We start from the raw sequence: 22,386 nt of genomic DNA on the forward strand, positions 1-22,386 counted from the left end.
CAAATACAGCACTTTCTAGCATGTCATGCTGGGGGTATACACATATTACCAACTTTAGGTACTAATATCATGATCATTGTCATGTTTCGTACTTCATACGATACAGAAATAAAATGAAATTATACGTAGGGTATCCCTTCATGTTCCATCATGTATTGTTTGTTTGATTAATATTGACCGACAATGAGATCGATATTGCGACTCCTTGAATTTTGCTGCAGCATTGTACTGTAATCACTGCTATGCACTCAGTGCCAGAGACAAGGGCGACACTAGTCTTTGACATCGTCTCACAAACTGACTTAAAAGTTACAGTTCGCTGCGATGATTGGAATATGTCCTGTCATGTATTCACACGATAATGGTTGAACATGTGTTTATTTTCTGTGAGAATTAGCACGGAATATACACGAAAATATTTCAGAAAAAAATGTCAGCCATTCGACGTCTGGATAACAGAGAATCTGGATAATGGATGGCCAGATAAGCGATATCTGACTATATCAGGTTTCTCACTATTTCAGGGTACAAACAGAAAAAAAAAGAGAAAAAAGTGGGGACCTTGTTGTAAGACGGTTTTGTGGTATTCAACCTCTTTATGATGCAGTTCCACTGTACACAAATGGATAAAGAGAAGGCAGTTCTGAATGTGATTTCATTGCTTTTTATGCCTTTCCCTCAGCTATCATGCTCACAGGGAGCTCTGAACCTCAAGTAGGTATCGTCCAGGTGACACAAAATGGCCGCCCATTCACCTTGTGCACCTCAGACTGGAGCCTGGCAGATGCACACACGACGTGCAGGACTCTGGGCTTTGACTACGCCTTCGGCATTCCCAATGCTGATGACTTCGACGTCGATGCCCCGTCTGATGGACTTCTTTTGTCTACAGAATGTACTGGCTATGAAGGTAATGCAAAGTTTTGATATTAAAGAGAATAATTGAGTGCAATGTGTTGCCCATCAACTAATTATGAAGAAAATTTGCTTTAGGAGGAACAGCTAGGAGGAACAATACTAAAGAAATAATGCTGTGCTACTGATGTGGCAGGTGAGAATCTATGAGATCTTTTGAAGGCAGCTGTTTGTTGTTAACTCTTTATGTGCCATGGTGGAAATCCCCTGTGTGCCACATTATTCTGAGACACCAACGTTGTCATGCTTTGGGAAATTTCTCTGTTTGTATCGTAATGGTATTCTTCCAATCCAGTAGTGGAAAGAGTTTCAGTCTTTCGAGTGAATGGTATCAAACTGTGCCTTCATATTCTGTATTCATCTGTCTCCACAAATTTGATACCAACTTTTTGTGGGGGTTCGGACATATGGTTCATGAGTCGGATTACAATAACGGATCACATGCCCATCATAACTTGCATCTTTAGCATCTACCTGTGTGTTATCCTTTGGCAAGACAATGCTCATTATCATAGATCAGTGCCATGTATAGGGGTAGGACATATGGCTCAGGAGTCAGATTACAGTACCTGATCTCATACCCATCAGACAAGCATGCTTTTAGCTTTTGCATGTGTTTTTTGTATGTCAAAACAACATTTATCTTCATAAATCAGCACTGTTCCCATTTATGGTGCATACTTCCATTGCAAATTTTTGATGTGAATCTACTATCAGTTCATGACAAAAAACAAATAGAGATATTGCAATTTAAAAAGAAAGACTTCGCAGTTTTCGTCATAAAAATTGATAGAAATTTCTGAATGTGCTACTACTAAAAAAAAAAACCACAGACACACACACACACACACACAATGCATTATAATCTACTTTCTCCCTTATCATCAAGTCATTATATGTGTATATGTATTCGTAAATCATACAAAAATCATTTCAAATTTGATCTAAACTATGAAAAGCTTTTGATACGATAAATCATACAATTCTTCTTTAAAAGCTTGAACATTACGGAATCCGAGGTTTAGCTTTACAATGGTTTAGGAATTATTTAAAAGACAGGCAACAGTTTGTATGTTATAATGACTGCATATCTTCAAATAAATTGATCTCGTGTGGTGTTCCTCAAGGATCTGTTTTGTGTCCAACACTTTTTCTCATCTATATTAATGATTTGCCCAATTCAACTTCATATTTTAATTTTAGATTATTTGCCGATGATTCTAATCTTTTTCATACTTTCAATACAAATGAGCACAATATAAACTTAGCAGATGTTAGTAAGAATATAAAAGATGTGATTGCATGGTGTAATTCAAACAAGCTAACAGTTAATATTAATAAATCTAAGTATATGATTTTCAAAAGCAGACGTAGAAAAATTGAAATATTTGGTCAATTGTCAATTAACGAATCCGTTTTAGAGTCAGTTGATTCAATATCTTTTCGCGGAATCTGTATTGATGAAAACTTAATTGGAAGAAACACATCAATAATGTATGCACTGTTTTAAGCAAAAAAATAGGACTTTTGTACAGAATACGACACTTCATCTCTATACAAATACTGCTACTGTTATACAATGCTTTTATTCTACCTCACATAACCTACGGATTGGAGGTCTGGGGCGGAACAAACAAAACTTTCTTAAATCCTATTCTAATTCTACAAAAGAGAATGTCGAGAGTGATAACTTTCCAAAGTTTCAGGCATCACTCAGCACCTTTATTGTATGAACTAAAATTATTGGATGTATTTAAGGAACATAGATACCTAATTGGAATATTTATCTATGATCTATTGAATGATAACCTACCTCATAAAGCATCGTATTATTTTTCTCATATTGACCATACATACAAAACAAGAAACAAAGAAATGTGCAATTTTAAACGAAAAACTGTCAGAACAGAATTAGGGAAGCGATCAATAGCATATTCAGGTGTTAAAATATGGAACAATCTTTCAACTGATTTACGTTACATCCTCTCGTAAAAAATTTTGTAAAGTCTTCAAGAAGAATTTCTTGGAAGAATACACATAATTGGAATAAATTTGTTTATTGTAATCCACAAAGCAAAAACTTCAATTCTAGTAATGTAAGTATACTACTTATCAATTTCAAAATGTTAATCTTGTACGTAGTGTAAATACACTTGTTTATAAATGTAAATAATTTTCTTGTTGAAATTATATATTCTTCTTCTGTATTCAAGGGGCAACGTCCACTAGCGTTGCTATTTGTTGGACCCTTTTACCAAATTTGTAGATATGTTTGTACTTTCATATTCATATTATTGATAAATTTGATTCTATACTTTTATGTCTTGTATTCCTGTTAATTGTATTATTACTATTGTATTCTCAATGATTGTATAAATTATCTGTTATTGTAAACTAGTAAACTTGAACTTAAATTTGGTAATAAAATCATTAATTCATTAATTCATTCATTCATTCATTCATTCATTCATTCATTCATTCATTCATTCAAATATGTTTTTGAGCTTCCCAATGTGATTTTGTTCCGTAGTTCGCAGAAAGATATGTCCAGTAAGGTAGCTGCCATTTGTAATGATGTGAGCAGATATAGGAAGAGAACAAGTACCAGAAGGAACCTTTTTTTTTTTCTGGGATGATTTGCTGCTAAAACATGAACAATGAGACTGTGAAGAGAAGATTTCTCAATTTTGGTACTCCCTCTCCCCTTTTCTCTCCATATGTTTCTGATTGACAGATGACCTCCTTGACTGTTCTCTCTCCATGGTCAACTTCAAGAATTATTCCCTCTGCGGGTCTGGTAACAGTTTTGCAACTGTGAACTGCACTTCGCAGCCCAGGAAAAGATTGGGTGAGTTCATTGTTGACCAATGTCACGCTTACAGTTCGACATGGACTTCCCTCAATACTGTAAAACACAATATTTTGCGAATTGGAGCCGACAGCCTTTTTGATGACATGAAATTTTCGCGTGTTGCCTCTAACATTCAGTGTGTATAGTGTAGACAAGAACTTTCATGTGCATTTTAATTTCGCAAGTATTGGCTCTCGCAAAATTCGCAAAATTAAAATGCATGCGAATATTCCTTGTTTTACAGTAATTATTTTTATCCTATGTAGTGCAGTCTGTATACCAAAGCCAATTTCCAGTCTATTTGGATTGATATGAGATAGTACCTTGATGTTCCAGGTCCATATTACTTCTCTTAGACTGAACACTGCAAACTACATACACCAGTACTGCAATACATTGTGTTTGATTCAAAGGTTCTTAAAATAACTGGAGAAGTACATGATGGAAATGAAATCAAATTTTGTTCAAGGACAAACCGTAACAGCCACAGCTCTTTTGTTTGAATCTGGGATATCATCTGTTGAAGGAATGAAAAAGAAAAAAAAAGAATCCGTCTCAAAAATGTTATGCTACATGGTCAAAAGGTAAGAAGAAAAGATTTTGTAAATCAAGTTCTTAGAAATGCAATTCCTGTGAAATCAATGTGGATTAAATTATTATCTGGCTTGTTGAATATGAAATTGTCTGATCTTCTCTCCCAAAGGTTACAGGTCAAAAGTCACAACGAAGGTCGTGACCATCGTCATAATTCACTGAAAGAATTTTATGAAACATAGTGAGAGATAAAATGTGACCCGCTACAACAAAATGATCCTAAAGTCGGGCGAGGTCGATTATTTGAAAATTGCATGACAAAATTCCCTAATCTTTCTGCTTTAGATTGATATATAACTCATGTTATGAAAATAATCGGCTGCGGAGATATCGATGTTTAAAAGAGAGCATGTCGAGACGTCTGGGAAATCACTGTTTCGAAAAAAGCGCCCTGAAAGTTTTCCTTGCGACGCAATCGCGATCAAGGGACACGCAAGTTAGTTTTCACCTACGGACAATAGAAGGTAAACCCTAGCAACCCCCGAAATGCTCATTCAAGCACAGCGTCGGCCGTCTCCTCACCGACCAATCAGTGACCAGGATGCCAGGAAAAGCGGCTGGGCATAGCGCACCCCGCCCGCACGCTCCAGTCGACTTGGCAGTGTGCGAGCTTCACGCTTCGGTTAGCGGCACGCAGCAAACTGACCAATGAGATCACTCCGGTCGTTGTTAGGGGCGGAGCCTATCTGTGGCGCTCAATCCAAATTTTCGAACCAGTTTCTGTTTCATTGAAACGCCAAAAAACATGGCCCAGTATAACGCTATTTTTTGGTCTTTCCTTTCATCATTTTGCTTAAAAATTTCGACAGATGATAGAAGACATGTCAGACTCCAATAAAATGTCAAAATCAGAAAATCGTAAGTTTTGACCAATTATGATGCTCTGACTTCAAACTCGATTTTCACGGCTTCGACCGTGCGCGACTTTAGGACCTTTTTGTTGTAGCGGGTCACAAATGATGTACAAACGTATAATTTACGCCCATTGAGGATGGACTGATTTTGCTATAACACGCATTTCCCATAGACACCTGCGCGAGTATTCTTGGGACCCGTCTACAACGGGTTAATACAAGTCAATGGAGATCAAGGAGTGTTTTTAAAGCAGAAGCCTACTTCTATAATAATGGTGACATTGCACTTTTGGTGGTTACTTTCACATTCCATAGGAGACACAGTCAGACTGGTGGAGGGGGAGTTCCCCAGTGAGGGTTTGGCGGAGGTCTCCTTCCATGGCCAGTGGTGGCGCCTGACCTGCAGCTACCAAGTTGCTGAGGAGGTAGCCACAGTTATCTGCCATCAGCTGGGGTACCGCCATCTTCTGATGAGAGATGATAGACTGTCAAGAAGGAAGGGCATTACCCCAATCTATGAGTTAGTTGATTTGATGTTTTCAAATTTCTGTTTGTATGTGTGTGTGTTCCGCAGAACACAGATGGTATGATTTGTAGTCTTGGTAGCCTTTCTAGACCCTTGATTCTGCACCTAAATCAGGTCTTGTTGTCCTAATGTCAGATATTTTCTCATCATTGGTGCTAGGCCTGGACCATAAGTGATGACAGATGAGTGATTTTTATCTCGATGCTATTAACTCTTTGTGTGCCATGGTATACACCCACTGTGTGTTGCCACATCATTCTTAGACCGCAGCACTTGAGCGCTATTTGGAAAATGTAATGTTTTTCAAAGTCATTTTACTTTTTATAGAAGCACTGGTGCTAAAAATGCATTGCAGCAAAGTTGTCGCAAAAACTGCAGGCTTGCTGTGATGTTAATCTTATGACAAAGCTATGGCTATAACATTCTAATGTACTGATGTATATCGTGATTAATCTGTAGGCTTGTGCGCTGTTTGTTCTTGAGCAAAATATGCGAAAATGGTAAGCCGTCGATTGAGTGAGGTGTGCAAACATAGCACGCAAAGAGTTAAAGAAGCTTGATTACATTGATATGATTATTATTGTCTCCCAGTGATATTACCTGTGTTGGGAATGAAACCAGCCTTGCTGACTGTCACTATGAGATACGGGAATCCTCATGTTACTTCGGAGACTATGACATCACCATCCTATGCACCAATGAGACACTTGTGCCGTTAGGTGAGTACAGTCTGACCACTCCCATGCCACCTGTATGCAGGGGTCGCACTTAACTTTTTTTTTTAACTAGCCAGGCGGACTACTTAGAATCAATTTTGACACTGAAGCAATATTTTGGCTAGCCAGACGGACTAGTAACTTGAAAATTGTTCAATTTTTAGCTAGTCCGACGTGATTTCGGGTGGCCAATGGCCAGCGGACCATCGCCAATTTCGAACCCTGCTATGGTAGTCTTAAATAGATAACCCATGTGGAAAAGTTAACCTACAAGTGTGCTGGCCCTAGATAGGTATGCTGTGTGCAAGCAAGCATAAGTGTGTATGGAGACCAACGATCTACACAGATGACAACACTAAACTTATATACCACTAGACACGGTATAACATAAAATCATTCAGCCTTTTGTAAAGACTACCTGTCAATTTTGGTCATCTGATCAGAATATGTACGTCAAGTATAAACTATGAAACCAAAAATATTCGCTGCATGAAATTTTAACGAATTACCACTGGCATTCAATGCGGACTGGTGTAGGCAAGAACTTTTTGTGCGCATTTTAATCTTGCAATCTTGTCTTACAAAATTTGCAAAAATTTCATGCACATGAAAATTTCTGGTTTTTATCAGTATGCACAATGAGACATGCTTGTAGAGGTCGCAGTTTCATCTTTGCTGCTGTGTATGGTTGTCCCATGAGTCATCTATTTTGCCTTTGTTTAAATATATGCATAAGAATAGTTACAAATGAATAGCACTTTGAAATTTGGTTCACTGAGATGCTGAGCAGATTGGTCTATCCATACTTTCTCACAATCTCTGTCTCTCTCCCTTAGGTTCTGATGTGCGCTTGGTTCAGGGAACGACAGAGTATGAGGGAAGGGTGGAGGTTGCTGTTGGCAATCGATACGGCGCTGTGTGTTCCAGTGGTACATGGGACTTGAAAGCGGGTAATGTGCTATGTCGCCAGCTTGGCTTTGAACCGGCCGTGGCAGCTCCCAGATTGGCCTACTTTGGATCTGATATGCGGACGTCGTACATGTCCAGCGTTGTCTGCTACGGGAATGAGAGTGCTCTCAGTGAGTGCAGCTTTACTGGTCCCGAAGGTGTGAGTTGTTCATCGGACGAGACTGCCAGTGTCATCTGCGGCAATGATTACCGAGCACCCAAAGGTGAACGAAATGACAATTTGAATTTTACAAGGTCAAAGAAGTCAGTGGCAGTGTCTTGTAAAGAAATAAAACTGAGCTATGTTCATCAACTTGGCCTACTATTTGCTTCAACTCTTAAGGGTAAAGAACACAGGTTTCAATAAATCACTCTGATTTATTGCTTTACCTAATATTATAAGTCTGTGGCAGACATTTTAGGATTGTGTTTTCTGAATGTTAGTCTTTTACATGGCTTGCGGTTTTAGAAGTAAGATTTTCTTTTTGGGTTTTTTTATAGCAAATTGGTCAAAACTAAATGATGGTAATTTTTTTTTTTTCGAATGTTTAAGTCATTCGTAAAGTGATAGTTGAATAACTGTTGCATAATAGCTTGTGACAAGATGCAGATGTATTAATGAGTGAGTTCTATGCATGGCTTACATGACATGTGGCGCAAGTGTTTTTTTTTTTTTTTTCTTGTTTATCGTTTCATGAGCAGATTATGAAGTTCGTCTTGTTGGCTCACCTGAGAAGTATGAAGGAAGAGTCGAGGTTGGGTATGATGGACAGTGGGGAGGGATCTGCCGGACTGGCTTTACGCATGATGATGCGGCTGTGGTCTGCCGTATGCTGGGCAAGTGGGGCGGCATCGAGTGGGATGGCGACTACGGCAGCTCCGAGGGTCCCGTGGTGATGTCGGGAGTGGCGTGTACAGAGAGGGAGAGCCACATTGTAGACTGCCCACACCAGGGCCCGCCGGGGTCATGCCCATCCGGAGAACTGGCTGGCGTGTACTGCTCCGGGTCGGTGCAGAACTATCAAGGTTTGCAAACTGTTGTTGCTTCAGGATTGTAGGGTAGTAATGCAGATTGTAAAACCAGAAACATTTTGTGGCACAAAATTTTAGCGAATTGGAGTCAACCGCTTTTGTCACAGCATGCAACTTTTTATGAATTGTTTGCAGATCTTGGTTCCTTGCGAAAATTGCAAACGTTTCATGCGTGTGAAAATTCAGGTTTTGTAGTCCTCTGTTGTCTTTGTTGTCACCGTCATTGTTAGTCTTTTTGATTTTGGAGTGGTGGAAGTCATTCTGGTTGTCATTTTTGGTGGTAGTGTCTTAATTGCAGAATGTTGAGGGTCAACTTCTGCTTTGTGATCTATTCTAGGTGGAGTATGTATTGATGATGAATTCTATGACTGGGCTGAACATAAAACTGCATTATGTAGAATTATCAGAGTTTTTATGTAGGTGCATTACTTCCCATCTATGTATTCTGATTCAACTTCTTAAGAACATAATCACAAAACGGTGTTGATGGTTAGTGACAAGAAAGTCTTTTACCAATCAAGAATGCTAGGAAGCATAGATTAAAAAATGTATTCTTTTAGCAGATTATTTAGCAATGGCAAGCAGTGGAAAAAAGCAGCAATGCCACTGTTGTGAAATTAAGCTTATGAGTCACTGAATTATAGCAAATATCATGTGTACATTCTTCTCATGTTAATGCATAAAGGGTGAGATTTGTTTAGATGTAATACATAGCACTGCATATATCATTCATCCATTTAATACACAGTGAGCAAAGTGTTTGATGTTTTGCAAGTGAAATCAGGTAGACCTGTAAGTGCTGTTCATGTACATGTACATGACATTGATACCTCCATTGACTTGCAAATCTATTGCATAAACACTGCCTTTATAATCTGATGAACAATGGAAACGAGAACAGCAGTTCACCCACGATGATACAGCCAGGTTTGCCGCAGGTATTTGTATGATGTGTCACATCATCGCCAGCTATTAGTTTTTGTAGACAAACAAGTTTAATCCCTTTCATGCTGGAACATGGTGTGCCTTGTGTTAACCCCATTGAAATTTGTGCTATCTTGGAAGCGATGGATTAATAATGCCAGAAGAAGCAGAAAACACACAAGAACCATTCTTCAAATTAATGATTTTTGTTTTGAGCTATTTTCATTGCAATTGATTGACAAATTACCCTCAAAGATAATATAAAGTTTTGGTACCTCAAAAGTTTCCCCGAATTTCCTTGTCTTAGTTTGTGTTTCAGGTTAAAGTACCTTTCATATAACTAACACCGTGAGACTTACTCGCCCCAAAGTGCTCTCATGTCTTTAGTAATCATGCAATTAACTGCGACCAGCAGCCCATACGCATAGCGTAATGGGGCTTCGCATTGTAGCATTCAGGATCATGACAGACTATAGTATCGCGGGTAAATATCAACATAAAATCCAAAAATTTCTTCAATTTGAAGACTTACCAGTTAAGTTGAAGTATTGAAAACAGGCTTCGGCAACATTTGGTTCTGCCTATAGTCGATCCTTTCTGTTCGAACTGATGACTGAATTTGACTCGGTCGAGAGGACCTTGGGAGAGCTACACTGAATACTACGGCCAGCGCATGCGCACACATCACATGCACACAAATTTCAAATCCATGAACGGATAAGATGTCTGTGTGCGCATGCGCTGGCCGTCAATTCAGTGTAGCTCTCCAAAGGTCCTCTCGACCGAGTCACATGTCTTAGTAATCATGCAATTAACTGCGACCAGCAGCCCATACGCATAGCGTAATGGGGCTTCGCATTGCAGCATTCAGGATCATGACAGACTATAGTATCGCGGGTAAATATCAACTTAAAATCCAAAAATTTCTTCAATTTGAAGACTTACCAGTTAAGTTGAAGTATTGAAAACAGGCTTCGGGCAATGTTTGGTTCTGCCAATAGTCCCTTTCTGTTCGAATTGATGACTGAATGTGACTTGGTCGAGAGGACCTTGGGAGAGCTACACTGAATTGACGGCCAGCGCATGCGCACACAGACATCTTATCCGTTCATGGATTTGAAATTTGTGCGCATGTGATGTGTGCGCATGCGCTGGCCGTAGTATTCAGTGTAGCTCTCCCAAGGTCCTCTCAACCGAGTCACATTCAGTCATCAGTTCGAACAGAAAGGATCGACTATTGGCAGAACCAAACGTTGCCGAAGCCTGTTTTCAATACTTCAACTTAACTGGTAAGTCTTCAAATTGAAGAAATTTTTGGATTTTAAGTTGATATTGACCCGCGATACTATAGTCTGTCATGATCCTGAATGCTACAATGCGCAGCCCCATTTAGCTATGCGTATGGGGCTGCTGGTCGCAGTTAGCTATGCGTATGGGGCTTCTGGTCGCAGTTATCACGCAATAATGGTTTCGTACAATACGTGTACAGTACTACCTCGCCACCATACGGCGGCGAGTCAAACTAACAGCTCTGGTACGAAACCATTATTGCATGATTACTAAGACATGAGAGCACTTTGGGGCGAGTAAGTCTCACAGTATTAGTTATATGAAAGGTACTTTAACCTGAAACACAAAATAAGACAAGGAAATTCAGGGAAACTTTTGAGGTACCAAAACTTTATATTATCTTTAAAATTGTCAATCAGTCGCAATAAAATCAACTTGATGCAAGAATCATTCATTTGACAGAACACATAATACTGGCTGCATTCAGGGATTAAAGCCATCACTGGCTGTTGGGCAGAAGCTCGGTAGTCTAGTGGATTTGATGCCTGTCTAGCAATCAGGAGGTTGTTGGTTTTAATCCAACCTGAATATGTACGACCATGGTTATTATCATAGCTTCTACTAAAACATTGAATAATTGGTGTTTACTTGAATATGTTTACCAATGAAGGGCAATTTTGTCAATCAGTTGCAACTGTTCTCCCGTCACATTGCCATCAGACTTCAATGCACGTATTGCCGGCGGGGAATCGTCATCATTCGGCAGGCCAGAGGTTTTCTACAACGGATCCTGGGGCTACCTCTGTCTCTCCTCGTTGGGCAGCCACAGCAGCGAGGCGTTCTGCGAGAAGCTCGGCCACGACCCCGCCAACACCAATCTGACGGCTGGAGGGCCCGCCACCGTGCTGAGTGCCTCACCGCTCGTCTTCAACTGCAGCCAGAGTGCAAGGGGCAATCTGTCCGAGTGCAAGTTTGTTCTGAATGAGAAGCTTCCTTTGGAGGGGTGTGACAAGCAAGGTATCGCTCTACTGGACTGTGAGGCAGTCGTTCCCAAGAGTGAGTATTTAGAAATGGTTTTAATAGCAAGGAGCAAATTCAGTGTGTATCAGCTTACCAAACAGCAAGAACCTATTTTACACATAGAGTCCTTGAGCACTTTGCTTTTGTGCTGATCGCTGTACTTATTCTGTTGTATGTTGTCTGTCCAGACATTTGATGTGCTGTTTACATGTTTCTGTCTGTTTAAATGTATTGTGTACATGTATGTATTCAGCCTGACAAAATTTTATTGTTTTATTCACTTGAAGAAAAATAAGCCAGATATGCACAATATATACACAAAACCATTTAACTATACTTGAATGATTATAAGATCACACATTTTGAGTAAATGTATGAGAATCCCGTGATTTCATCTTACTGAGAGTGTCTAAACATATCAGATTAACCCTTTGTGTGCTTTGAGTAATGATTGCCCCCCCCCCCAAAAAAAAAAAGAAGGGATTCCAAAGAAAGAAACCCCAAAGTGTTGAACACACTGTCCAAAGAAAGAAAGAAAGGATAATCATTGTGCAATATTTTGCTATGTGGAAAGTTTGTGAAATATTGTCCTGAGCTGGAGCTAAAGCGAAATGTAACAGCACAGAAACATTTTTGGAGCTACCTGATTTTGTACTACAATACTTAATCAAATCAAAGCAAAGCTCACTGAAATTAGCCCCTCACCATAAAAAAAAGAAGAAAAATCAATTTTTACAATTCTTTCTGCTTATGTTGTCTTCACTTGCAGAGGAAAAACCAAAGAAAAATGTTCGCTTCATCATTCAGATGGTGTCCATTGGTCTTACTGCTTTAGTGGCCCTGGTATCAATAACCTCGTTAATTGTGCGATGTTGCGCGTCGAGCTCAGACAGTCAAGACCAATCCAACAGTGCCAACTACAACACCGTCGCTCAGTCAGACGCTGGAACAGAGGGAACAAAGCAGTCCAGCACAGCCATTTGAACGTTTGCATTAACCACATGAATATTAGAGGGGGTTGGAATGTTGCCTTGAAATGAATGAAGTGACTTGTAACTCCATGTTTATGTTAAACTTTGATCAAGCATAATGGATGATAACGTTCCATTAAAATCAGGCAAAGTAACAAAACCAGAGTTGTAGAATTTGGAAGTTTCACACATTTTTATGAAAATTTGATACTGGTGGTGACCTCATATGCTACTTGGACGAAGCAAATAGTTAAACTAACTCTTCCATTGGTTCGCAATAGTTTCATCAAAATCATGCACTTGATTGATGTCTTAGTAACTGCAAATTTGTTCTACTTCATTCTTTCTTAACTTGAATTCTCTTCTTATTGTATTTTAAAAGATGAAATTCAGTGACTCGCGTATATGTCAAGCCGTATTAGCATAGAGGCAATATCCTAGTGTACCACTGATCTGTTTGTAGATGCACAAAATAAGAATCCACTAGGTTTAGATTGATAATCAAATAGCATGCCTGATAGCTACCAGACATGTGTGGTTCTTCAGGAGTGTTACAGTATAAAGAGGGTAGGTTGAAGAAATGACGGGTATGCAGGGAAGGCGAGTTATTGCCTTTGAGCAGTGCTCTGATATATGTCTAAGATAAACTGTTGAGAAATATTGACTTGTTGATACGATTACTTGTGGTTGTACACGTACGAAGAACCCTGTTGTGGTGAAAAATTTGCATTCTATATGATGATATGCTTATTTTTGACACTCAACATAATTCTTTTGAGACATGGTTGTGTGGCCTGAAGTAGAAATTCTAGTTGTACTGTTGACATAAAATGTGGCATAGGAAGTGTCTTCGTGTGCCAGATCATCTGGTGAAACAGTGCAGTGTGTGAGGTGCAGAATATCTTGTGTGTTTGAACAAATAAAGAATTATGTGATGAAATTATATTTCATAAATATTAGTGAAGGGTAAGGATATATGCATACCATTCATGGGTTGTTTATTGTAAACTGAAATGAAATTTAATTGATTTAATATTTTGCTAGTTTTTGTCTAAATTTTGAAATATTTTGCATAATCTAAAATTGATTAATTCGTTTCTCATCTTGATCAATTTCTTCTATGTGACTAGTCTTCCTCATTTTGTGTAAGTCATGGTTTAATTTGTCTTGAACCTGTTCTTCTCTGTCACTATTTTGATATGATGCTAGTGATTTTTAGGGATAAAGTACAAAATATATGTTGTTAAGTGCACCCCTCCCCCCTCCAAAATAAAAAACAAAAACAAAAACCACACAATAGATGATAACAAAATTCCAACTTAAGAGGGATATATGCCAGTTTGTTGTCAATTTTGTCAAACTTTCAAAAATTGGGAAAACATCGGTGGCCACATAAAGAGATTTTACAGGAGTGGAAATTCATGAAATGTGTTCAATTTTCACTGCCAGTGCAATGTGCCTGTCCATTCTTGATGGATGTCATTCTGGTTAAAAAGATACATTGCACGCATTTGCTATGTGATGATAGAAGCAAGTGATACTGATAGTGTGATGTCTGTATATATTTGTCGTAGAAATATGGCCAATCAGATTAATAGTGATTATATACCTCATACAATGAGCAATTTATTTAATTTCTTGGTATTAAATGCGTTTGTCATTTTGAAATTTGTAGGACTTTTGTGGAAGTTTCTTTTTCCTCGAATATCTGTACTCCTTAAGAATGGCCAGTATGTTTGACACTGCCTTCCTCAGTGTATAATTGTTATTTTTAGGCATATTCCATCAGGGTGGTCCATGAGGGTTTGAGTATTTTGCTGCAACATGCTCAATTTCTTATGCAATATCCTCAGAAGCCAGCACATGCTATGCAACAGCCTCCAAAACTGGTAACATGCTCAAAATGAGATGTATTCAAACATGTGCAAAACTTGAGAAACATCTAACTACTTAATAGAAAATTTGTGCACAGAACGTGAGTCAGAAAATGGAATGTAAGCAGCACAACGGGAAATAAGTCGCAAAATACTGTGTGCACTCATGAGGTACTCTCCAGGCACATAATTTCTGCAATATCCTCACATGTGGAGCTTGCGACTTGCTCAAATTTCATGTTGTGGATCACCCTGTGAATCCATGATACATGTATGTGGTGGCATGTACATGTATAGGAATCAAAATGGCTGGGACCAGGAGAGTTGAATGATAATGGTTCAACCAGCGCTTTGGAGATTCCCCAGATATTATCTATCTTTTTAAATCCTTATATTATTTCTCGGCTCCAACAAAATTTCTGTGTGCCGAGTTGCTTGCCATAGACATTGTGTGTAAAATGTAATCTCATCCTGGAGAAAAGTAAATAAAATGCTGTATGGCTGACTTTGCAGTAGCTAGAAATTTGCGCTATACGTGTATGTCTCTAATGAACTGTGTTATGTGTTGTAGACAGGTACACAAACGCAGAGCTTTAAAAAGTGTGTGTTGTTTGACCCAGTTTGTTGGGTTTCATTGTGTGTGTTTATGTCAACTTTGCCTCTTTCCCCCAGCATGTTGAATCTTCTTTTTGTCTGTACTTTTCTGAATTGCGTAACAAATTTCATGAGAATCAAAGGTGCTGTTTGTTTGGAAAGAACCAGTAGGCAATTAGCTTCTTTTTCTTTTTCTTTTTTTAATTGATATGAATGGCCAGGGTAGAAACGTGCATTACCTCATTTGCAAAGAGCGCGAACCATCATGCTTGCCCATTTCTAACACCAAACACCAAACGTGTTTCTTATTGGTTTTAGCAAATACACTGTATGTGTGTCAAACACAGAAATAGTAATCCAGTACAACTGTAACAGAAAGTGTGATGTGACCTCTTTTGTTTGTCATGACACTAGAGTGTCTCTAAATTCTTGTGTGGTGCACACAATAGTTTAAAGGAACCAATCTGTATTTATTACCATTTAATCAATGAACCTACAGTTTTATGAGCTAAATGTCTGTGCACTGTTGTAACTCTTGTTTATGTAAATTCTAGTGCAATACCCTTTGTGTCACAAATTCTGGATGAATTGCAGGAAACATTGTGTCAAACAACTCACTCCATTATCTCAACTTTCTCTTTCACTTTAAAAAATGTTGTTTTCATCGTCTAGAAATGTAGAAGATTGTTTTTTGGTTTTTTTTTTAATGCTCCTTTGGACAAGGGAGAACAATTTGACAAGTTTTGGTTTGTCTGTCCTTTTGCTTGTTTGTTTTTATGTTGTGGATATGCTGAAAATGTCCACGTTAAGACTTACGTACAGTTCTGTATGTTGTGATGTTTGTTACCATTTTAAAAACATCATAGATGATTGACAATCACATGGTTGCTTATTATAGAACTATGTTGAGTCAACATTCCATCATCTGGAACTACATGTATGCATAAATGCAATTCTGAAGTCAATACCAGTATGTGGGAATGTTTTCTCCCCCCCCCCCCCCCAAAAAAAAAAAAAAAAAAAAAAAAAACGCCACTAACAACCACCACCAACATAAAGCAGGTGTACAAAATGTGTGATATTCAGTTTGTGGTGGAAAGCAAGCGTTAGTGTATCGTAACCATGTACTGTACATGTTCAAATTACATTTTGTTTATTAATATTCAGTAGTGACTTTATGTGAATGAGTGAATGTGTAATATATTATGCATCAACAATCTGAAGAAAAAAATTCTTGAAGCTGAAGTAATATGACCGGTACTAAGTGTGAATCTGTAGTCAATGTGCATACACATATTATGTAATCAATAGGTTGAATTACTCAACATTCCTCACACTGCATACAGGAAGCAACTACTATGTATTTAATTTGTTGCATTTAATTCCTTTAATATGAGATTAAAACCTAAAATGGCATTAAAACGCTTTAGACTACAAGAGCAGAGAGATGTGCCCTTGTGTGTTCAGCTTACATGTGGACATTAAATCCACACCCCTTCCCACAAACAAAAGAAAACCCAACAACAAACAATGAAAACTCTGTGACTCATGTATAGATATACTCTCATAGAAAAGCCTGTGTAAACCAAATCAGATTTTTATGTCACTGATGATTTGCTTTGTACATCAACATCTTTGTGTAAGCTGTAAACTCCTTTTCCAGTGCATTTGTATGTGGGCATGTACATATTTTGGACATGAGTGCATAAACTATACACAGGAATAATGTATAGCAAGGCATGAGTGTGTTCATGAACATTCAGTTGACATAAAATGAAAATTAAATGCCGTCTAAAGCAGCTGAATATTGGGGAGAAAATTTGATGGCAGGCTGAAAATAACATTACTTCATCAGTGCTATAGCTGAACAATCCACAGATCATTGCTATTTCAATCTTCATCTTGTTTCTAATGTAAACATGCATACTTCAGACACATCTTGTTAGTACTGTTATCTATGTGCCTTCTTTCCTTTTATATTCTTAAACTTAACTCTCAAGCTTTGACTACATGCACGTGAAACTCCTCTATACAACATGGTTTTTACACTAATGACATGTAATGAATGGCATGATTTGATTCACATTGTGTGACAGAAGAAACACTTCCAATCTATCCTTGTACTCAGGAACTCTAATGAAAGTATGTTTATCTGCAGCATCATCAATCAAACAATCATGTGTGAAAGAGTATATGTGACCCGCTACAACAAAAAGGTCCTAAAGTCGCGTACTGTCGAAGCCGTGAAAATCGAGTTTGAAGTCATAGCATTAAAATTGGTCAAAACTTACGATTTTCTGATTTTGATATATTATTGGAGTCTAACATGTCTTCTATCATCTGTCGAAATTTTGAAGCAAAATGATCAAAGGAAAGATAAAAAATAGCGTTTTTCTGAGCCATGTTTTTTGGCGTTTCAACGATGAAGCAGAAACTGGTTCGAAAATTTGGATTGAGCGCCACTGATGGGTTCCGCCCCTAACAACGACCAGAGTGATCTCATTGATCAGTTTGCTGGTTGCTGCTAACCGAAGCGTGAAGCTCGCACACTGCCCAGTCGCATGGTGCACGTGCGGGCGGATGCGCTATGCTCAGCCGCTTCTCATATCTTGGACACTGATTGGTTGGTGAGGAGACCGCCGACGCTGATGTGCTTGAATGAACTCTTCGGGGGTTGCTAGGGCTTACCTTCTATTGTCCAGAGGTGAAAACTGACTTCCTGTCCCTTGATCGTGATTGCGTCGAAAGGAAGACTTTTAGGGCGCTTTTCTCGAAACAGTGCTTTTCCAGACGTCTCGACATGCTCTCTTTTAAACATCGATATCTCCGCAGCCGATTATTTTTATAAAATGTGTTATATATCAATTTAAAGCAGAAAGATTAGGGGATTATATCGTGCAATTTTCAAATAATCGACCTCGCCCGACTTTAGGATCATTTTGTTGTAGCGGGTCACATATATGTTAACCTGTTGAAGACTAGTCCCGAGTATACTCCGGCAGGTATCTATGGGGAAATGCATGATATAGCAAAATCAGCCCATCCTTACAACGGGTACATGTAAATGTTATGCTGAATTATGATCAAAGCCAGGATTGGTGTAATCATAAAGGAAGTTGTCTTGTCAAATAGAACAAATTTAAAGGAGTACTTGTGCACTGCACTCCCATTATAACGAACAAGGTTATAACAAAGTAAAAATTCAGGCCACAAAATTATCCTCTCTTTGTTCTTTGGTGTTTATTAACAGTTCGGTTGTAACAAAATTTCTATACAATGAAAGAAAACCGGTGGTCCCGAGGGCTTCATTATAACAGGAGTCCACTGTATTCGTATGCATGGGAACCTTTGTAATGAGGAGCCCCAAAGCCAAGACAATTACTGTGTGATATCAGGTTTCTCACTATCAGGGTACAAATAAAAAGCAAGAAATGTGGAGTTAGGACCTGCAAAATGACCTAGCCGAAGGAGAGTTTCCTTGTGTCCAACATCTTCAAAATTAGGTTCCATTGCACAAATTGTATTTAAAATGATCCATATGGCAGTGATCTGTACAGTGCAATGTCGGTATACTCCTGCATACGATGAACTGGAATGTTCCACTACCATAAGGGTTAGTTCAGTGTTGCTTTTTTAACTAACCTTGTATTTTCATGATAAATGTATGAGAACTTGATAAATCAGGGAGTCATATCATTTTTTTTTCATAATGTAATAGGCTGACAATAAATACATGTATAAGAATAAATGAGCTTATCAGTGTGCTCTGTCTTTGAAGTCTATTGAGTGGGAAATCTGTGGAAATGCATGTTTGTATACGTACAGCACTCATGTGGTGTTGCTTTGGATTTTTTTCCCAAAAATGTGTAACCCAGCCAATTTTCAGGTCCTCATGTGCCTCAAAATATTATACCGGGTGTCCCAAAAAAAGCAGAACGGTGGATTTTCAGTACCTTGCGTTCTAAAAGTGATATACAGTGTATTTTTTGACATTAGAAAGAGCATCTTCCACAGAAGACAATGATACCAAAATCATTAAATTTGGTGCAGAACTTTTTATTCTACACCCAATTCTGTAAATGCAGTCATTTTCAAATTTCGAATTAATTATTAATGAGCGAAGGATTTGGGTGCGATACGCGTTCCATACGGTGTATTGTGTAAGCCCGTTGATCCATGTCAACAAAAGATACAGCTTTCACATTGGGCGTGGGCCAGGAAAAAATACATTGTAGTGTGAGTGTGCGTGCCCAATGTGAAAGCTGTATGTTTTATTGACATGGATCAACGGGCTTACACAGTACACCGTATGAGGAACGCATGTCGCACCCAAATCCTTCGCTCATACGTCGCAAAAATCCAGCGAAATTTGAAAACGACAGCATTTACATAATTTGGCGTAGAATAAACAGTTCTGAACCAAATTTAATGATTTTGGTATCATTGTCTTCTGCTGAAGATGCTCTTTCTAATGATGTCAAAAAATATATCACTTTTAGAACGCAAGGTACTGAAAATCCACCGTTCCACTTTTTTTGGGACACCCCGTATATGTTCATGTAGTCAAAGGATCCAAATTTATTTTTATAAACAAATATCTTGTACATGTACACCATCAATATTACAGTTTATACAACACCTAAATAGATCCTTGCCATTTGATTGGTTGTTTGATAATGATCATTTGTCCCACTTTACTACTACGTCATCATTTGTGCAATTGTGGCTCCACTTACTGTGCAATCTTGGATCCATACGATTTGCTCCATTGCACACGCCAAGAAAACCACGGAGGTAAAACACTTGCGTTTGCAGTGTGCATGCGATCAAGCATAATATTAACGGACAGTGCGCTAGCGTATAGCACTCGGTGAGGACTCTCTCAATCTTAGATCTTGAACATTCTCTCTTGTTTCTAAATTCATAAAGCATGAAATGGGAAGGATCTATTTGTAAGCGTTATATAAAACAAATAAATGTTTTTCATTCGTGCAATGAACAGAATATTTCATATGGTGAAAGATGAAATTATTGATCCATTCAACTCAGCTGCGCTATATTGAATGGATTATTTAATCTTCCACCTCAAAATATTCTGTCCATTGCACTCATAAACATTCATTATTAGTACAATGTATAACATTTGACCATATATACCCAAAGCTGTAGACATGGATACTAAATACACAACATCTGCAATATCCAACACAGCCCTATTATCACTGTCAAAAATTTCAACTTTCAACAACTGATGCTACCATGACAACAGATGGGTAACTATAGCCTGCTGCAGGCATTTTGCTATCTGCTTGGCAGTTTTATTGTTAAACTTACACAAGGATTCTCGCCTTAAGAAAAATGAACTATGACATGACTTCAGATGAGACTAGAAATGTCGCTTTGGCGACTGGTATGCCTCCGCCATAATGCATGATTTTCCCAATAGGTCTACATAGTACATGTGGACAATGTGTGATTACATTTTCACAAAATTGGCAAAATATTGAAATGACAAGTTTGTCACAAATGTGTTGAAAGTTCACCTTCCTTGACCTAGGTTTAATTGGATGAATAGGAGAGCATGTATCTAGGGATTTAAGGACTTTAACTTGACTTTGACCCATTCATACATTTAGGCATTGAGTAATTTTCAAGGTACAGGTGTGGAGAAAAAGTGCAATTTCTGAATTGAATAGTAAATTGTTACCATTTTCATCTGGCCCTTGACCCTAAAATTCATAAGATAATCACTTTCAGGTAGAACATGCATAATATGTACTAAGTTTCAAGATAACTTGAGCCACTTCGAGATATGGAGGAAGAAGTTAGTTCAGCACTTTCACTTGATCTTTGACCTTTTGACCTTTGAGGCAAAAAAAGAAGAAAAAAAAAAACTTTCCAGAGAATTTCTATTAGGTTACACATGCATACACCAAGTGTAAAAAAATAATAACCCTGCTGGCATTGCATAAATATGAGGGAAATAGTAAAATTTTGAAGTGTTGCACTTGACCTTTGACCCCTGACCTTTGACCCCATGAACCCTACATTCTCTAGATAATCACTTCCAGTCAGTACATGTATATACTATGTTCCATGAAGATACCTTGAACAATTTTCCAAGGCACAGAGAAAAAAAAGAAGTTTTGATATTTTTACTTGACCTTTTGACCTTTGACCTCATGACCCAAACTTTGACCAGAGAATCTTAATTGGGTAATACATGTATACACTAAGTTTCAAGAAAATATCTTCAGGCATTCAATAGATATGGCGAAAATAGTGAAATTTCATGCATTTGACCCTGACCTTTTGACCTTTGACCTTTGACCTCATGACGCAAACTTTCACCAGAGAATCTTAATTGGGTAATACATGTATACACTAAGTTTCAAGAAAATATCTTCCGGCATTCAATAGATATGGTGGAAAAAGTGAAATTTTATGTATTTGACCTTGACCTTTTGACCTTTGACCTTGAGCATGTGCACCCAAAAGTTGATAGGCACAACTTCACCCCCTAATACACATACATGCCAAGTTTCATTAGGATACCTCAACAGGTTTTGATAGTTACCTTGTCCACAAAATTCATTACGGACGGACGGACGGAAGGACGGACGGACGGACGGACGGACGGACGGACGGACAGACGGACGGACGGACGGACGGACGGACAACCCGAAAACATAATGCCTCCGGCACCACTTCGTGGCGGAGGCATAAAAATCAGTGCATGGCAAATTTGAGCATACTTGGGTACTTTCCCCCATAGACTCACTGGTTTCTTCTACTTCACACAGAGAGAAAGGCACAGTAAACATATTCTACAATTTCTAAAAGGTAGCTTTATTGATTGTTCTTTATAACCAATCTGAAAAAAAAAAGAAACAATCTTGTTTTATGTACCTCACAGATGATTCACCACCATGAGATATAAGTTGACCACTCAAAACTTCGTCAACCGACACTCCAATATTTGCTGTACAAATACAATGTACGGTACAAAATCAAATTATTTTTGAGAAATCCTATCACAGCTGTAAGAGGATAAATAATCTGTCGAGCTATTACGAGTCTATGTTTACAACATAAAAGTGTGGAGCCCCCCCCCCCCCCACAAAATAGGACTCCCTCCCCTTAAATCTCTGAAGCAATTATTTCATTACGTAACTAGGCCAAACACATGTTGAGAGTGACGAGTGCAAACATAACCGAGCATAAAGTCCCCCTAAAGCGATTCAACTATCCCCTTAACAATGAAGCACCCCCTCCAA

At 38.4% G+C, this 22,386-nt stretch overlaps 1 protein-coding gene across 1 annotated transcript in view; it reads left to right on the forward strand.

Moving 5' to 3' along the window:
• Window positions 1-13,603, forward strand: part of LOC140233296 (scavenger receptor cysteine-rich domain superfamily protein-like) — a 31,397-nt gene extending 17,794 nt beyond the window's left edge. Inside the window, exons 5-12 of the mRNA XM_072313406.1 lie at window positions 683-910; window positions 3,650-3,763; window positions 5,530-5,734; window positions 6,332-6,459; window positions 7,293-7,628; window positions 8,107-8,430; window positions 11,371-11,706; window positions 12,440-13,603. Of these exons, the coding sequence (XP_072169507.1) occupies window positions 683-910; window positions 3,650-3,763; window positions 5,530-5,734; window positions 6,332-6,459; window positions 7,293-7,628; window positions 8,107-8,430; window positions 11,371-11,706; window positions 12,440-12,654 (1,886 nt within the window). The 3' untranslated portion in view covers window positions 12,655-13,603. The remainder of the gene's footprint in view (window positions 1-682; window positions 911-3,649; window positions 3,764-5,529; window positions 5,735-6,331; window positions 6,460-7,292; window positions 7,629-8,106; window positions 8,431-11,370; window positions 11,707-12,439) is intronic.
• Window positions 13,604-22,386: the final 8,783 nt, after the last annotated feature.

The sequence above is a fragment of the Diadema setosum genome, chromosome 9 (genome assembly GCF_964275005.1).
Source record: "Diadema setosum chromosome 9, eeDiaSeto1, whole genome shotgun sequence".
Lineage (NCBI taxonomy): Eukaryota > Metazoa > Echinodermata > Echinoidea > Diadematoida > Diadematidae > Diadema > Diadema setosum.